Raw genomic sequence first — 20055 nt, forward strand, 5'->3', positions numbered from 1 at the left:
TGTCGGACCCCATTTTGTGTACCTCGTATCAGTCAATGGATACGTGCACCAGTGCATAGAAGTAATGAGGCCATGCAAGAGTAAAGGGAATGAAATATGGTTCTCCAAGATTGGTGTAACATTGTTGGGAATTGATCCAAAAATATGCTTATGACTTCTGGAATTTCAGGGACATGAGGTTATTTGGGCTAAACTGAGCACAGACAAGAAATGTGACCTAGATGTGTTGGGCCGGGGTATGACACGGATGATGCAAGGAATGTCAGCTACTGAGCTACACATCAAAAACACCCAGCCTCATTAGAAGCGAAAAAAGTTAAATCACGGGTAGGCGATCTAAACAAGGAGACCGAAAAAACTAGGCCCCAAGATGATTGTTTAAATGTACATAAAAGCAAAACCAATCACGCACAAGATGATAAGCTACATTCCTCATAATTAGTGACCCGAATCCTAAATACGCCGATTGCTGAATGAGAAAAATGTCAGGTATGTGCGGGGGGCGGGGGGGGGGGGTCAATCTTTAGCGCCTGAGTCCTCTTTTGGTTCTTGGGTAGTCTTTTCCGAAGTTCCCTGTCCAAGGGTTGCAGAACATTGTAGTGTTACTCTGTTTGTACTGGATAGGGTTTCTTTCTGTAAAGAGAGGCAAATGTGAGTGCTTCTAGAAATACCTGAACTTGTGCCAGAAGATCCTCTAGTTCGGCTAATATGTCTGGGAAAGCAGGCCGGTTAGATGGATCGGCTTCCCAACATCTCTGCATCAAGTCCAATAGCTTTGGATGTGCCTTTTTTGGGAGTCCTGGACGCAAGCCCTGGTATGACAGTACATTTAGCACATTTCACAGTGCACATAGTATACTACAGCGCCTACTCTTTCCTACCCACCTGCCTCACACCTACAGCCGCTTGGAGAGGGGTCATGGTATCATATGGTAGCTGGGAACACAAGAAATGAAAAATTTAACAAGACTCAGCAATTGCAATGACGGAATGCATCAGTTTTGATAGGTAACTAGTCACAGAAATAAGAGTATGAATACCTTAGATGTTATGAGCTCCCAAAGCACGATAGCAAAACTGAACACATCTGCTTTGTTATCATAGGGTAGATGATTTATAACCTAAGCACACAGCAGCAAAAATATATCAGAAAGGGATTTTATATTTTCATCTCTTTACTAGTCGCCATAAACTATGTACACATGATATATTGCTAATCTCTTTACTATCTCCGTAAACTATGTAAATATGACATATTGTGAATTATCGAATAAAAAGTCAGATCATTGAAATAGTAGATTGATCCGAATTAATTGATATGGGAAGCTTCTATCAGCAGCTTCCTTTCAAACTTCAAAAACAACAACATTACAATGCACATTCAGAGCTAAGTTTCAAACGAAGGTCAGTTTTAGCATACAATCACACTTGCACCAGCAAATAGAGGTACCTCAGGTGCCATCCATCTGTATGTTCCAGTTTCAGCTGTCATGATACCTCCTTGATCCTGGAACCGAGCTACACCAAAATCTGCCACTTTCACAACCTAGAGAAGCAAACAATAAAATCATTTATCAACTGGAGTAGTCTTTGTCATAAATTAATGTATAAATAAATGTATGATGCATGGCCCCAAGCCCCAAAACAGATGACACACAAATAAGCACACTGTGCACCAACAATATCCTTCATTTTCACTACTAGCATTCTTTTCATCCCATTTTCTCCCCTAAACATCTTCACGAATGAAGTATTAAAGATTTATATGCTACATACATGATCTTTGTCCATCAGAAGGTTGGCAGTCTTTAAGTCTCTATGGATGATACCCCTTTCATGCAAGTAGCACATTCCTCGGCATACATCAACTGCAAACTTCAAGAGAGCTGTGAGCTCCGGGACATTATGCTGCTTGTGCACAAAGTCATACAGGCTTCCTCCAGACATGTATTCTGTAAGGTATTAAAAACAAGTTCAGCGGGTATTACAAGAGGAAAATGCTAAAACCTACAAAGACATCAGTTAAGAAGCAAGGAATAAATTATTTTCATCAAGCAACAAGCATGATCCCTGGAGCTGCAAACTATAGTTGGTCAACCTTTATAAAATCACCTTACTGTAGGGAACTCCCTGATAGTTCTGTCCAAAAATGCTATGAAAAAGTAGGGTGTTGTGTTACACACATATTCAAGTCAGATCATCTGTACAAACAATTCTTTGCAGGTTCCTATTAGATCCAGCAAATGCTACCATAAAGCTCACCTGTAATTATGCAAAATTGTGGTGGTTTCGTGCACGCACCAATGAATCGCACAACATTTGTATGTTGAACTTCTCTGAAAAGTGTGGAAGGTGAAGGCAAGCCATACATTATTAAATTGTTTCAAATAAGTTATAAGAAGGATATAGGATATTCAACTACAAAAGTCACAAGTGGTTCCATAAAATGTTAGATACCTTAGAATATACACTTCTTGCGTAAACTCATTCCAAACATTCTTATTCAAATGCTCAGCTCTTAGAACTTTAACAGCAACATCCTCACCAAGATAAGTCCCATGAAACCTTCACATAAGCACAACACAATAAGAAAAAACAAAAGCACTACCAAATACAACAATTAAGTTATCAGCAGTATAAAGTTAACTCACAAGTCCCCACAAGAACCAGAAGCAATCATCTCTCCCATCTTCAGAAGTCGTTTGTCGATTTCCCATTCACCACCTTTAACTTGGAAGGGAAGTGTTCTTTCCGCAGCTGAGGAGTGGGACGAACCAGACCATGAACCCTGTGCTCAGAAGGAACCAGCAAATGTGTTGGTAGTTTTGGAAAATGGAACAATGTATACTGCCTCCTGCATCAACCACTAGTAAAACAGGACCTGCCTGCCTAATGCTTAGGCATCATAATTTGTATCTGACTATCTGTATATAAATAATTCAGAAGTTACCTCATTTCTTAAAATGGATGCTTCCAGTGCCTTGTGCAAGCCATCAGTATCCTGACCATAATGTTCTTAAGTTAGCATCACTTGAGAGGTGTGTACAAAATTCAGTTTGTTAGGAATAACAACTTGTATTCAATAGTAGCCTTTGAGGGCAATATATAGAGAGTACATGAGGGAGTACATGATAAGAACTCTGGTAACATATACGTAATGGATAATGACTTTATATTCCTAATACCCTCCTCAAATGCAAGGCGTATGCAATAGCGTTGCATTTGGAAGAGGTGATACTAAGTAATAAACTTAAACTAATACATCAAAAAAATGTCTCTTTAAAGCCGTTGTAGAGTGGAGCCTTGTAATCCTGCCGAATCAAGCCGAAGAAGTGTATAGCGACGCACATGAGTAGTGTTGTGATGATAACAACAAAAGAATCTCCTTGGTCAAGAATCGCAACAAATCAATATCGAGTAGCAAGACATCATACATAAGTTGTCACTAAGGCTACGAAAAGATCGAAATGATATAGTTGCATCAATAACGATGGGAAAGGATTAACCAAACAAAGACATAATTTAGCTAACCACGAAAGAAATCGATGAATGGACGAAGGAATATGTGAACTCGTACAGCATAGACGAACTCAAAGAGAGACTGAGACTTAGATGTGGATGCAGTGAAATAGCAAAGACTCTAATATGAGACTAAGACACTTGCCGGCAGCAGGGGATAATAGCATGTACTAGCAGTGGAGACAAAAGCAATATAGAGATGTACCAGTAGCACAAGCCTAGCACAGAAGCAGCACCACACAACGACTAGCATAACAATAGCAGTGGAAACAAAGTAAAAGATAGCAGTATGCAATAGGGAATAGCCCAAATACCACCATGCCCAGAACCCTGGGTCAATACGAAGGCTCAAGACGGCGCAGAGACCTTCCAGCATCTACATGGCGAAGACCTCGTCACGCCAGGAGAGGTCGTGGCCGAGGCCGCAACCAAGCAGGCCGCCTTCCAGTGGTTCTGGGCGGTCGAACCCAGGGGTATTCCCGCCTGGGCTTGGTCCCGAAGTATCTCTTTTGACAGCACCTGGGAGGCCCCAGGCGAGCCAACATCTTCGGAGGGTCTGTCCGCCTAGTGTCCTCCTTGGGCCCCTCAAGCAAAAAAGGGTTCCGAGGAGGCGCAGGTCTCCGGAGTGAGCAGACCCCGCCAACGCCCTCGACGTAGCCCTCGTGACGCCAACCGCGCGTAGGGAACTCTAAGTCCACCCCATTCAGGGAGGTGTAGTCGATGCCACTCCGGCTCCAAGAGCCGGTTCACCGGACGGCCTCTTCGGTCTCCCCAAGGGGAAAGGCCTCGAGGAAACCACGGGCTTCGGGGCACGCAGCCCTCGGCAACGACCTCGACGACAACCGCAAGCTCCGGTACCCTCGGAAGCATACGAGTGCATCCTGCACAGGCCAGAGCGCGGCCACAATATCGATGACTGCCGAACCCTCACGATCTTTTAAGAGGAATATCTCAGAAGACAAGCAGGATACCTGTAGGGATGTCAACAGGGCCCCGATTCCCGTTCCCCGACGGGGAATTTCCCTATTAGGGGATGGGGATGGGGCCAATTTTTCCCCCGCGGGGGGTTTAATGGGAGAAAAGTCTCCCCCGTCGGGTATGGTGGGGGCGAGAACGGTTCTCTATCCCCCATCCCTGTTTCCCCGCGGGGCCGATTCTCCAAAATTCTTAAACTCCCCATGGCCCATATATGCAAGAAACGGTCCAACTAAAGCCCAATCCACCAAAGCCCGTCAGCCAGCGGGCCCTTCACCGTGCTAGCGTAGCGGGGACGGGGAACCCGTCAGGTATACATTCCCCGCGCGGGGACGGGGATGGGAGAATTTTCTCCCCCGTGGGCGGGGACGAGGACGGAGACGAGGGAAATTTCCCCCAATCGGGGCGGGGATGGTTACCCATTCCCCGCGGGAAATTTCCCCGTTGACATCCCTAGATACCTGGCCACAGAGGGAGCCGGCGAAGGATGGCACCAGGGTTGTAAACCTGAGGCAAGCTCCCGGGCAAATCTCTGGCCCTCCGACCCCGCTTCGTCACCACCAACTCCGCCACCGACGGTACAATATCCCAGTGACAAGGACTGAGTCGGAGAACGTCGTCACCAGGCTCCGGACGGAGTGCCTCCGGAGCCAGGCAATGACTAAGGGGCGAGGGAGTCGCAGAGCGCCTCTCCCGACCTAGCCTTCGGCTTCGCCTCCGACACGTTGACGCCAGGCTCCAGACGGATTGCCTTCGGAGCCGAGCAACGGCTAAGGGCCAGTCCTGATGCTCCGTCTATTCCCACCTCATCATCCAGTCTTGATGCTCCTATCTTTACTGATTCTGATGTTATTGATGAGCTACCTATTGGTCCTCATTATAATCTACGTGATTGTGCCACTGTTGAGGCTCCTGACAGGTGGGATTTTCTCGTACGAGTGCTGTTGTAGTTGAGAAACCATCTACTTATCAAGAGGCTTCTAGTATTCCTGAGTGGCAGTCTGCTATGTCTGAGGAGCTTGCTGCACTTGATCGTACAGGAACTTGAGATCTTGTTCGCTTACCATCTCATGTTGTTCCTATCAGATGTAAGTGGATGTTTAAAATTAAGACAGACAGATGGTTCTATTGAACGATACAAAGCTCGTCTTGTCGCCAGAGGTTTTTAGCAGACTAAGGGTCGCGATTATGATGAGACATTTGCTCCTGTTGCTCATATGACCACAGTTCGTACTTTGATTGCAGTGGCTGCTACTCGTTCCTGGACTTTCTCAGATGGATGTTAAAAACGTATTTCTTCAAGGTGATTTGCATGAATAAGTCTATGTAGCCACCCCCAGGTGTTGATGCTCCTTTAGGATGTTTGTCGTCTTCGTCGTGCTTTATATGGCCTCAAACAAGCTCCTCGTGCTTGGTTTGAGCGGTTTGTTTCTATTATACGGGCTGCTGATTTTTCACCTAGTGATCATGATCTTGCTTTATTTATTCACTTATCTCCAAAAAGGCGTATTTTGCTTCTTCTATATGTTGATGATATGTTGATTACAGGAGATGATATTGAGCATGCTGCTCATGTGAAGAAGCAACTCAGTGAACAATTATGTCTGATTTATGCCCTATTAGTTACTTCTTGGGGATTGAAGTTGTAACTTCTGAAAAGGGTTTCTATCTTTTGCAATTTAAATACATTCAGGATTTCATGACTAGCTCTGACATTACTGATACTCGGACAGTTGCTACACCTATGGAGCTTCATTTGCAGCTACGTCCAACTAATGGCACACCCCTTGAAGATTCCTCTCAATATCATTGTATGGTGGGGAGTCTTGTTTATCTCATTGTTACTAGACCTGACATTGCTCATGCAGTTCATATTTTGAGTCAGTTTGTGAGTGCTCCAACGTCTATGCATTTAGGTCATTTGCTTCGAGTAATACGTTACTTAAGGGGGACATCATCTCAGTGCTTGTTCTATGCCCGTTTGAGTCCACTTCAACTTTATGCTTACTCAGACTCCACTTGGACGAGTGATCTAATGGATCGTCGTTCTGTCACTGGTTATTGTATTATTCTTAGTACTTCTATTGCATGGAAGTCCAAGAAGCAGACTGTTGTGTCATATTCCAGTACAGAGGAAGAACTTCAAGCTCTTGCCACTACCACTTCCGATATTGTACGGCGTCGCTGATTGTTGATTGATTTTGGAGTCTTTTCTTGTGAAGCACCCACACCTCTTCTATGTGATAATACTGGCCCTATACAAATTGCAAATGATCATGTCAAGCATGAACTTACAAAGCATATCGGTGTTGATGCTTCCTTTGCTCGGTCTTATTGTCATCAGAAAACCATTGCTCTCCAGTAGGGCTGGACGAAAAGTTCGAAGCTCGTGAGCTAGCTCAGCTCGTGTCTGGCTCGGCTCGGCTCGGCTCGTTTAGATAATAAGCCGAGCCGAGCTAAAGTTTTAGCTTGTTTAGATAACGAGCTAGCTCTCAAGCCAACCGAGACAGGAGGCAGCCCATATAATATTATGCAGCCCAAACCCAGTAGCCCGTTTGCATAACCAAATATATACCCCCACTCCTAGGAACCCTAATGCAACATCCCATTTCTATTCTCCCGCAGCCGGTGACTCGGTGAGCGGTGAATTGGCAACGCCATCCCCCGTCCACAGCAGTCCTCAGTCCCCCGTCGGCTGTCCACGACATCCATGCTATTGGCCACCTAGATCCCCATCCACCTCGGCTACTCGGCGTCATCGCGGACCTCTGTTCACGTCACCGATAGTCCTGCGACAGCCAAACAAGCTGGCTCGTGAGCATGACGAGTCAAGCCGAGCTGGCTTTTTTGCTCGTTTTGTTAATGAGCCGAGCCGAGCCAGCTCGTTATCTAAACGAGCCGTAACAAGCCGAGCTGGCTTGTTATCCAGCCCTACTCTTCAGTATGTGCCATCAGAGTTGCAAGTTACAGACTTCTTCACCAAAGCACAAACTCAAACGCATCATCGGCTTCATCTCCTCAAACTTGTTTCTAAGCCTCCTATACCACCTTGAGTTTGAGGAGGGAGGGGGGGTTAAGTATATATATGGTAACATATTATTCTGGCCTATCTTCTTCTCTCCACAACTCCAGTCAAGGCAACAGTGTACACCTCCAATGCAATATTACAAGCAAATTGTGCTAATCTTACATTAAGTAGATCCAGGTAACTAGAGATGCAAGTGGAAAGGGTCCGTTGACGCATCGTAGTTCTGTTTATTTACATATACAAGCAATGTGTACATGAGCTATCAATTAAGTTGGTTAAGTCGAGTGGATTTGGATCAACCCACTTGCATCCCTACAGGTAACCAACCTTGTGCGATGTCAAATTGCTTCCACATTCCATATTCAGCCCCAGAAAAAATTTCTATCAAATTTATAAGTAGGATGTTGCAAAGGATTAATGTCTCAGGAAGTATATTGCAAAGGTGTAGCTGGATATTTCATTGGGGTTGTTGCTTCACAAAGTGAGTGGCGTAACTGTACACACTAGATAAGTTACTGACACAATTATTCGTAATAAACTATGTGCCAATTTAATGTGCACCATGCACTCATTTGCTAAGGCTGGCCTCACTCAAGACGAATCTTATTATTGGCAGTGGGCAATGCTAACTTTATCATATCATTCTAAAGAAGATATCCTTTGGACTCCTGAAGCAATATAAAGTCCCAATACATCTTGTCACTTAAATAATTCAATCAATGCCATGATAAGGGCCTAAAATTACCTCAATGGGCCAACCATCAACAACAAAAACATCAAGAGAATAGCCATCGAAGGTTGAGAAAACATGTGCTTCTCTGATGTTCAGTCCAATGTCAGATAGCAACGCAGACAGCTGCAGAAATGTTTCAGTTAGATGCTATCCTGTGAACAAAAGGTTGAATTACTCTTACCAATTATTGGCATGTATAGTCTAATTAGTACATGGTTGAATGCAGAAAAATTGCCCTTTACTAAGATGCCTAGAGTATAAGGCTATAAGCATGAATAACAATTAACCTGAAATGTTCAAATTTGACGTCTGGATATAAAACAACCTGAGCATGACAAAATGAGTTCCTAAGCTTTGTAGATTGATCGAAAAATGCATTTACATCTGGAAAGATTAAAAAAAGGTATCATGAGGTTGAGGATAAGTTAAGAGGCACACAGAACTGTTGACCTGACTAAGGAGCTTTGGCTTGTCAATTGTGGAGAAAACTATCTCATGAATGTGAGTGTATGCTGTGTCCTGCCTGTGAAATATACAGAGTCAAGATTAGTACATTCACAAAAGGTTTATACATAGAAAGTTTTCTGTGAAAGAAGGGGCACAATTGTGTTTATGGGCATATCATAGTTGTTCATGCAAGTGTAAATGCATGAGCAATTTTAATTTTTGCTCATGCAGAATTAGGAGCCATTTGGGATGGCATACTACGGGCATATGTGAGAAAAGTATCTGTATTCTCGTTTTGTCTGATGCACAGACTACAAAAGTGAACATGCACTTTAGTGCAAAGGCCAAAAGTGAATGTGCACATAGCATAGCGCATCTACCTTACAGAGAAATCATCGCCATCATCAGCCCCTTCTTCAGATGCATCAGAGTCGTATGTTGGATCCACATCTTCAATCTTTGATCAAAGTGTAGAGTCAATACAACTCTGATTTCTATTGGTGATACTAAAGATAAACAATCATTAATGCATGGAAAAACATTTAGCCTAGATAAGGGATAAAGGAAAAAAGTAAAGTCTGCAAGCTAATGAACCTTGTCTATTCCTAATCACTATATCTCGACCAACAAAATATTCAAAGAACTAGATGAACAGCCAGTAAAGGCTCTTCATTATCTAAGCTAAAATCACAGCAACAAAAAAGTAGGAAGCAAGCTGGGCCGGGCTCAGGTAGGTTTTGGCCCTGTCTGGATTATCTATCAATCAAAGCAAGTCATTCTACCCCTTAAACCAATTTACACTGTTCACATGTCGCAAACAAGTTGTTAAGTGTAATTTAAATACACAATAGAACCTACAAAATAAGCAAACAGTCTTAATTACATCTTAGATTACCTATTTTAGTTAAATTTCCATAAAACTGTCCCTGTCATATTTGGCGACTGAAATTCTTACTAGCTATATGATGACTATAGCTTTCTACTTTCTCCTTCATACTTCAAAATATTAAAAGCTATTTTATTCTATGCACAAAAACAACGTAAATATACAACAAACGTTTTAATTTACAAACCAGTTGTAACATATGGGCCAAGTTATTGTAATGACCAAGCATGTATTCAATTGGTACAAAAGTCCTGCTGTGTGGGGGCACTGAGGTGGTTCAGATATGCAACCACTAGCCACTAAAAGTAGCTACCATTGCTACATAGCACATATTAGTAGCTTGAAGAACTGCCCAAAAGAACTTAAGAAAGAGCTTTACCTTTAAGAAACGGACATGAAAGGCAGGACGCCTATCAGGATCCTTCGCTTCTGCCAAGACCTTCTGATGGACTATGACATCTACTGCTTTGTCAACATTAATATCCAGCTGATAGCTATAGCATGGGAAAACAAAAGAAGAACCAATGTGACAATAAAGAATTAATTAATTGGACTAGCAATGCTAATCCGAAAACAGTGACTGCAGCTACCAGCTTCCTTTTCAAATATGAAATATCATAAGAGAGAACCATCCCCACAAGTGAAGAATACAATGACAAACTACAAGACAAAGGGATCAGTTAGCGACTGATGTGCTCAATATAACGGCAAACTACAAGACCAAGGGCCAGCTTGCGATTGTTGTGCCACACTGTGCTCTCAAATATAGTTATTTCCAAGAATATTTACTAATTCCAGTACAAATTTCTGTTATGGCTCTAAAAGAGATGCTTTCAACTAACACAACAATTTAGTTAACTATTCCTCAATGCTATCCAAATATATATAAGGGGAAAAACTCATAAACACAATCAGAAGAGGCAACCAGCTAAGTCAAAGATAATAATTCAGAATGAGGATCAAAGATTTCCTTTTTGGAAGAGCGTGAGCCCAGCCCGCAAGAGAAATAAACAAACCTGATCACTGCATTTACTTCCAACCTTAGCTTAATCCCAGAAGAAACTATATCAATATCGAGCAAGACACAACCTTCTGGCCACTATTCCATCATCACAGTAGATTAAATACATCCAATCCTCAAGCATACAGTTCAGAGTCAACTCCAATTCCGTAGCCGAGTCAAACAACATTCCAGTGAAAGGTAACTCAAAGGTCACATATGCTACAAATTCACACTAACACAAACCTCACCAATAAGCTTCGCCAAACACACCCAAAATCCCAAGCCTTAACGACCACGCTACCCCTTTTGAGTTTTGATCGGAACAATGAGCACAGATTCCACAACCACGAGCGCTAAACCATGGCAAACCTAAGTGGCAGCTAAGAGCAGGGCGAGTTAACCAAATCACCTGTGGGGAAGCCGCGCGAAATGGGCCACGATCCTGTCGCGGAACTCGGGGTCGGACGCCTCCTCGTGGCCGTCGGCGACGAGCCGCTCGTACACCTGACCGCAGATGTCGCGGGCGCCTCCCCCTCCCCCACCACCTCCGCTCCCACCGGAGCCGGCGGGCGCGGCGGCGGCGTCGCGCGTCGGAGACGAGCTTTCCCCGACTCCCTCCTCGATGCCCCCACCGGGCCCACTCCCCGCAGCCGCAGCCGCAGCCGCCGCCACCATCCCCGCTGAGCTGCAGGTCACCTGCCCCGCATCTCCGCCCCTCCCTCCTCCAAAGTTTCGGCTCGTGTAGGGTTTTGCCCGCTCGCTCGCTCGCGTGTTCTAGAAGGTTCGGCGGTGGGCACTGGGCAGTTGAAGGACAGGAGTGGGAGAAGACGAGGGAGCTTTAAGAGAGGCGCGGGGTACGGGGAAGAGAATAAGAAGCCAATGTAGGGGCAGAAGCGTCTTTTCGCGATGGGGTTGCGGGGAGAGAATGTCTTGGACCTTGGGGGGCTTGTGGCGAAATGCGCGGCTCGCAGAATGGCTGCGTGGGCATCGTCCTTGCCGATGGTTTAATGTAGGGTATGAATGTCAGTGAGACGGGTCTAGTGGACGCGGTGTACGGAGAGGACTGGTAGTCGGACGTGGATGTGGTTTTCTTTGAACGAGTGCTGCTACGTGCACGCCACGAAGTTCTCTAGCAGGCTTGGGACATCAGCTGACAGGTGGGTCCAGTGGTATTTAGTACCATTGGAGTGGATAAGAGCAATGTATTAAAGGGATTTTTAGTACTACTAGTTAGCACTCTAATATTCCTAATATTTTAGTACTCTCAAACCATTTCTCTATCTCCTGGAGTACTGGGCTCAGATATAAGTCGTTTTCACATATGATTTATTATAACCGAGGTTTGTGCATACATAAATCATATTCTGATATCATCTCAAAGATTTAAAATATGATATAATGTCTTTTTCACGTATCATATTTCACTAGCTATTTAAAATATATTATTCATGTCTCTCGTGTCTGACATGCAAAATGAGATGTATTATAAATGGATATGAATGACTCACTTTGAAAAATAAACTTCTCCGGTGAGCCGGACGTAAGCCCATTTTTGTGTGCATCCATGTTAAATCGAGAATAAATTATCCGGTCAAAGTGGTATGGCCCACTAATTGGTCAACATGGCGGTCCGTGACTGATATCTCAATTAAAGCAACTTTATCAAACAATTATCTTACAATTAAGTATAGTTTATTGATGGAAGGATTACCGAGACTATGGTCGCCTTTTCTTTTAATTTTGTATATTCACCCCTACTATAATTGTGTTCTAAATTTTTATTTCACAAGTCTTGCCTTTTTTGCCAAGGGAATGTGATTGTATTAATGAAGCACGTAACATCTCCATATTTCATGAATAACATCAAAAAAATAAGAAAATTACATAGAAAAAGCTTTCAAGCCCTTCCCGCTTTGATCTCATCTTCCATGACCTCTATCGCATTGGGTGGACGGAGCAACGCAGAATGCCACAATCACACAACAATCCTTGTACCGGAACCGTCGAGCGACCTCAAACTTTGGATATGCCACGGGATTCAATACCCCAGACCGACTAAGAAGTGTATCTAACTCCATGTTGGAACATTGGCAATTGCCTTGTCGGTCTCTCAAACATTTGAATATCAAATTGGTAATCTAGATAAGCATCCACATCTTATTAAACTAAAAAATTGCTTGTCTTCGAGGTTTATCCTAAGCACATTCTTTGATCTTCAAATTAAGATTGTAATAGTCGTACAATAACAAATGATATCAACATAGAGCAGACAAAGTCCCAGCATTAGCTTAGGTCCATTGACACCCCAGTATATTTCATTTTCCCACGCGTTCTTCCTCATTCATGACATGAAAATTGAACGGATCAGACAAATTAAAGGAGGAATCCTTTAAATACTCTATATGAATTTTACGAGGAAAAGATGAAGGTGCCCTTGATGTGGACTGCTCTAACGTTGCTATTTGCTTTATCCAAAATGTGGATTAGAACCAAGCCACAGTAGTGCTGGATGGAATCTGCTTAAAGTGGGAGGGAAGGGGAGAACCTCAGCAGCTCAGCTGATGGATCTCTCGTTTGGGGCCATGCTTATTCTCACGCAAGCATGTCTCATCCCTTGCTCCATTCGTCACCTTGCTAAGTGCAGAAGGATTTGTACAAATTAGAACCTGTTTGGCAGTGCTTCTAGAGCAGCTTCCCGGTTGGAATCAGGGGAGCTCTGCCAAACAACAGCTTTCAGCTTTTAGCTCCTTAAGTGGAATCTGTGGGAGTGATTCTCTGAAATAAACTAAAAGTTAGGGAGTTGAAAAAAGCAGCTTTCCATGATTCACTTCCTACAGAGAATCACTTCTTCCATATATTTTATTTTAGAGAATCACTTTCAGCTACAGAATCACTTTCTCCAAAGAATCACTCCCCATAGAGAATTTGAATCAAGGAGAGCTCTAACAAACAGACGCTTAATTTTAAGTGATTCTATAAATCTTCTTATTACTATGTTGCTAGATTATTGTTGCTTTTAGATGTAGAAAGGGTGTCGGGTTATTTATATTGTTAGAGGGAGATTTTGTTTATGATCGAGGTAATGTAGTGACTGGGGCTCATAGTTTGTATGTTCACAAAGTACTTTTAAATTTTTAAGGTATTTGGCGTCCACTTGAGAAGAGAATCCTTATGCAGTGGCAGGAATAAAAACATTCCTTCTTTCTAAAAAAAACTTAAGAAGAGAATGTACAGCCGGGCTTAAGTCTAGTTGGACGAAACCCTCAAGTTGTTCGCTACCAAACGAGCTACAGCATGTTCCCACATATTATACACTTTTGGATGCAGTATTTATGTCCAGGTAAATTTGCCTTTTGCAGCATTTGATTATGCGTATGAGCTATCTTTGCCCTTGTTAGTCCTAAGATTGTCTCATTATGTGTTCATTTCTTTTCATTAATTGCTTGGGTGACATCATGAAGCATATGTACTCTTAGCACCAAAGCAAGATCTCTTTTTCACAAATCGCATCAAAGCAAGATATACTCTAGTCCATTACCGAAAGTGATGAGTGTAGTTCAATGTGCAAGGATCAGCTAAATAAAGACAGCCACATCTAATGTTCGTGGTTATCTGTTACACAAGCCAACACAAGCACATAGTGATGGGCGATTAATTAAGTATGATATATAGCAATCACCACCTGCTCCTAAGTTGCCATGCATAATTAAGTAGTATTAGGCCTTCACATACACGTACATCTTCACATACACTATCATGTACGTATTATATGTTATTTGCTCTCTTAAGGTTACATATGTATTGTAGTATGACTATAATAACGACTTAGGCTGTGTGCACCGTTCGATGTAGAGGCTGAAATTTTATTCTATTATCTAAAAATGCACGTACATCATCACACCCAAATAATACACTTGTTGCCAACTTGCCATAACTAGCTAGATTATTCTTCTAAGTGAGGCGTGGATCGAGCACTTCGTGCAATAAGACCTTTGTCTTCTATTAATGCATCGAAACACGGTTCTCTTGCATGCTCAAGGGGGCAAAAACTAAGTGAGGTGAGTCGCACTGATGTAACATCGTATAGATTCAAAGTGAACGCCCGCTTCATGGAAAGATTATACGAAAACGAAATCAGGCCCGCATAATATCTAACTAACATCTATGGGGCATATTTGCAACATCTTGGGTGAGCTGAACTATGGCGTGCACTGTTGTGTGCAGTGTTGGCTAGACATTGACACGGATGTTGCAATCATACTCGAATTCGGTGTCCGATTCAGTAAAGATAATTTGAACACACGAAATATAATTTAAAATCCGACATAAATATCAAAGTCCAATTCAGAATTAAGATGTACTGCTAAAAAACCTTCTTCACTGCCGGCTCCGAAACCTCTGTCACTGTCGGTTTTAGAGCCGACAGTGGTTAACAAGCAGTGATAGTAGGGGACTATCACTGCTGGTTCCGTGGACCGGCAGTGAAAGGGATTATCACTGCGGCTGAAGGATTTGACCGGCAGTGACGCACTGGGTATCACTGTCTGCTGGTGGTTTCAGCCGGCAGTGATTCCCAAGGTATCACTGCCGGCTAAAAGCTTCAGCCGACAATGTTGTGTCTCCCCCCTTCTACTCCGGCCCTGTCCTCCCTCTCTCTCCTCGATCTCTCCGTCTCTCTCCCACTCAATACATGCATACAATGAGATATATGTAATGTAAATCAATAATAAATGCACCTTTATTAATACATAGTAATTCATGTCACACATGTATACATAATAGTTCTCACATGTCACCAGAGTTGAGCCAGTCCAGTATTCTTCTATCTCTCCCGCAATGAGGATCGCATCTCCGCACGGACGGCTGATGGCGTCTGTACGTGCGGGCACGCGGGGGGTGGGGGCGATGGTGGTGGAGCGAAGGACCTGGCCACACCTGATCGACCGCAGCGTCGCCTAAGCTCCAGGCTCACCAGCGTGTAGAAGACATCGATGTCTGACTCCTGAACGCTAGTACAGTTTGAGCATATCAAAATACAAGAGAATATTCAAGAGTATTCATTACATATGATCTTGAGATAAAAGGACAACAAGCCATAAAATACAATATCTCTCATCATGTATATAGAAAGTAATGGACAATAGGAACATAATTTATGTAAAAGTGCTCTCAGATATCGAGTAACAATTGACCCTAGAACTGTTAAAGTTCTACTTCCTAATTGTTCTAGTAAATATATCATAGACATGACGATGTTTCTGATATTTTAGCCAGCAAATAGAGCTTGATCTAGTTCTTCAAAATTTAAGACATCCTCGTGGATATGGCTGCTATGCTAACAAAGTGCAGAAACTCTAAACAGAACAAATAAAAAAGTACCGATGCAGGAGAACTAAATATCAATTTGCAAAATGACTGCTCAGAGAAGCTAACATAACAATTTACCAAGTATCAAGTATATTAGACAAACTTTGAACTCATAGCAGCAGACATCTAGGGATCAATTTAATATGTATTGCACTGGATAGCTAAACCAATATGGATTTCTTAGTGTACATGTATAGAACTGAACATACAACAAGTAACATCCAAGTCTATGCTAGTGTACTCAGAAATCAAGCCTAGTCTCAGTGCATTCTTTCATCATAGAGCATAAAACACATGTAACTTGTTGTCCAGATTAACAGAGTAGGGAGGAAGGTGATGATAAAATTTACCTTTGCTCTATCAGTCGGTGAGGCGCGCGGGCGCGGACGACAGAGGCACGAGCGGGACAAGGGACGGAGACGGCGGCCTCCAGGATGGGGACGACGGGGCTCCGAGGACGACGGTGTTGGGGAGGAGGCGACGGGGATGACAGCGTCAGGGAGGAGGCGGCAGGAGGTGTTTCGGCGCGGAGGGCTCATGTAGGGAAAATTTTTCTAAGTGTCAAAGGGCGAGCGTCGAGCAATTATATAGGGGAGGGCTTTCACTACCGGCTCAATCTGAGCACTGGCAGTGAAAGAGTACCTTCACGTTGGCTCAATAGGATGACCGGCAATAAATCCACCGGTAATGAAAGTAGTTTCACTACTGGTCTAGGATGAAAAAAATTATTTTAGTTTCGCGCACGCACCCAGAGAATCGAACCCACAACCCACACCAAGTAAGAACGAACAAACCGTTGGGCTACTCAAGAGTTTTCGATTGAGTTTGCACTATCTATATTTAATAACATTCTGTTTACCTAAAATCCTAATACATATTTATTTAAATTTGAAAGAGTATCTTCACTGCCAGCTCAATAGGACGATTGGCAGTGAAACTACTTTCACTGCCGGTAGTCAGTGAAAGTAGTTTCACTGCTGGCATAATATGTCCACCGGCAGTGAAACCCTTTTCACTGTTGGTACCGCGAGGTGCAAAAAATTTGTTTTAGTTTCACGCGCGCAAAGAGAAATTGAAGCTTCCATAACAAAAGTGAGATATAATTACATCTAAAACAGATTCATACATAGTAATTAATACAATTTAGCTACTTTGTCTTAACGATTCACCTTTCATTATGATCACGATGTACATAGGGAGGTTTATCGGTGCCTAGGTCGATGTCCTCTCCGAAAGGAGGTAGCGTGTCGAGTTGATTGTAGTCTTCCTCGTCAATAATATTTTTCACTCCGATAATATTTCTTTTCTTTAAAGAACCACGTGGCACTTCTCCTTATTAGCCTGGTCCAGATCTTTTACATAGAAGACTTGTATAACATCATTCACAAGTATGAATGGTTCTTCTCTGTATCCAACAAGTTTTCGATCCACTGTAGTCATACCGTATTTGTCGATCTTCAGACCCCCTAGGAGTTTGATCTATTGGCACCGGAAAAGAGAAACATTTAATACTCCATAGTCGAGCTCCCAGATCTCATCTATAAATTCGTAGTAGGTCTCCCTATTTTCATTATAGTCGTAGGCATATATACAGACACCACTATTTTGGTTGTAGCTCTTATTATCCTGAGTTCTCGTATAAAATGTATAGCCATTTATGTTATACCCTTGGAATGTGAAGATTGTAGTTGACGGTTCGTGAGCCAACATATTCAACTGATATGGGTAGCATCTTCTGGTGTTCTTCAACATATGGGTCCACTATAACTAATTATTGCAGAACTGCGAAATGTGCTTGCGTGAATGAAACGGAGTTGTTAGTGTGGAATGAGTTTGCACCTATCGTCCATTTCCTCTATAATCTCCTCTCATGGCGAGATACAGATACACAAATGGATTTAAGATTCATCACTGCTACAAAACTACCGACACACCAAGTGATGTAGAGATATCACTGTCGGTAGTAGATTAAACCAACAGTGATGAGATATATGTGCATCACTATCAGCTCAATCCATCAGCCGACAGTGATGACATTTATCACTATCGGTTTATAAGCCACGATGACTGATTCTTCTTTTGCGGCTAATGAACCAATAATGATGTTTTATCACTGTCGATTAAAAAAATGATAATAATTAACCGACATATAAACCCAATTATATGGTAGTGATATCCGATTCGATAAAAAAAAAAATAGACACGGTGCTCAGCACAACATTGGTGAGGCTTACGGCAGAGACGCATATCACGTTGCAGAGAATTTGCTCATAAAGCTCTCGAGGTTGATGGGCAGGCTACGTAAGCCTGGGACTGAAGGAGCACTGCTGTCGGCCATTACATGGTTCACCCGTTCCTACTAATATTCCTTCCTTTTGGCCTCTTTGACAAAAAGAGATGGCATCTATCCTTCTTGGTGTGTCACTTGAGGAGAGCCATTTTTTATAATACTATTTTTCGTATCTTTCTATTATATAAAATATGAGTTAGTTTATATGTGATATCTTTTCTTACTCTTCTTCGATTTTTTTTTAAATTTAAATAATTTATTCACTTTTGTCATTTATTCTTGTCTTCTACCCTTTCTATCTGATTAACAGCTACAGATATGTGATATGTTTTACTATTAAAAATTAATAAAGAAATTTCTATTATATAAAATACAAGTTAGTTGATATGTCACATCTTCTCACACTCTTCTCCTATTTAATAAAAATTCCTAAAATTCGAATAATTTAGTCACCTCCAGCCTCCCTGTCTTGTTACCGACTACGGATACGTGACATGTTTTACTAATAAAAATAAAGAAAGAAATTAGAAGGAAAATTAGCGGATAATCTTCTCTTTTTTTTCAGATTCCATCTGAAATCAAACTACAGCATCGCTTTTGACGTATTTATTCGGCGACGCTCCCATAACATATCCACATCTCCATACCTTAAATTTGTAATTAATGGTACCGTATCTAATATTTATATTTTTATTGTAACCCACGGGGACATAGCTAGTATTTGACTAATAAATCACATTCCAACAGTCAGTACCCTACAAAACTTATCAACATTCGTACCTGACGCAATACAATCCAAGAATCGACAATCCGTACCTGGTTTGTGTTGTACGGATCGATTGAAATCACTTCTCAATCCTGCTTGGCGAAAAACCATATATCCTTCAAACATGGCGGAGTACAAAAACTCACTAAGCTACATTTCATTTTCATGGTACGTCAGGTATGGTGCTGTTGTTGTTATGCCATGTACATTCTCGAGATTCAAATTGAAAGGTAAATAAAATTAAGACTCCTACTATTAAGATATTATGTTTTGAAAATGCCTCTTCATAGCAAATTTCAACAAACTGCATCACCTCACATGATAAATACAGACTGTTAGTATATATTAGCAGTCAAAGTTGATAAGGTTTGTCGATCCAAAAACATCATACATCTTTTAATGGAGTGGTCATGTTGAAGGAGGAGAAATGAAATGCGATCGTGGCCAGATATCCTTAAAAAAAACTCTCTTAAAAACAACATTCCCTCGATAAGCAATGCCTACATAAAAGCTTATCCACAAGGTGCAGCAATGCCTACTACACTCGGGTCTTTCGAGTAATCATCAAAGACACAACACGAATTCAGACACCAGTGCCTTGCCGTGGCTGCAAGGCACTTGAGAAGCCATGAAAGCTGCTGAATGCTACAAAAGTCTCTTCCAAACCTTTCCCTTTCACTGGTAAAGGTGAAAGGTCGAAGCATGCATATCGGCATACGTGGTTGGTTCAGCTAGCAGGAAGTGCTAGTACATTTTGTAGTGGATGACCGGTCCTACCCAAGCCAGTTTAATAGGCAGCAAAATGTGAGTGTCATGGTTATCCATTTGTGCAGAGAAGGCTTGAAAGGTTGGGACTTGGAGAAGATTGCAAGGGATTGCAATAAGCTTTCCAAAGGTTGAGGTGTGAGGCCTGCTGCAGTCAATCATATGCATGGGCAGCCTTTCTAGAAGGAAGTTCTACCCCCATGTTTGTTGGTCTGATCTTGGTTGGCCCCAATTAACACCTCTCTTTTCTGCCAAAATTAACCAAGATCGTACACA

The 20055-nt window shown here is 42.4% G+C and overlaps 1 protein-coding gene across 1 annotated transcript; it reads right to left on the reverse strand.

Moving 5' to 3' along the window:
- Positions 1-275: 275 nt before the first annotated feature.
- Positions 276-11441, reverse strand: LOC133904442 (serine/threonine-protein kinase STY46-like). Its single transcript, XM_062345948.1, has 15 exons — positions 11001-11441; positions 9968-10082; positions 9083-9159; positions 8706-8778; positions 8268-8378; positions 2951-3001; positions 2652-2788; positions 2458-2565; positions 2263-2336; positions 1777-1952; positions 1451-1546; positions 1041-1121; positions 886-936; positions 672-812; positions 276-573 (listed from the first exon to the last, which is right to left on the reverse strand). The coding sequence occupies exons 1-15, from the start codon at positions 11264-11266 to the stop codon at positions 517-519; spliced, it is 1614 nt and encodes a 537-aa protein (XP_062201932.1). The 5' UTR covers positions 11267-11441; the 3' UTR covers positions 276-516.
- Between the last annotated feature and the right edge of the window lie 8614 nt (positions 11442-20055).

This window comes from Phragmites australis, chromosome 22 (assembly GCF_958298935.1).
Source record: "Phragmites australis chromosome 22, lpPhrAust1.1, whole genome shotgun sequence".
In the NCBI taxonomy this organism is placed as follows: domain Eukaryota; kingdom Viridiplantae; phylum Streptophyta; class Magnoliopsida; order Poales; family Poaceae; genus Phragmites; species Phragmites australis.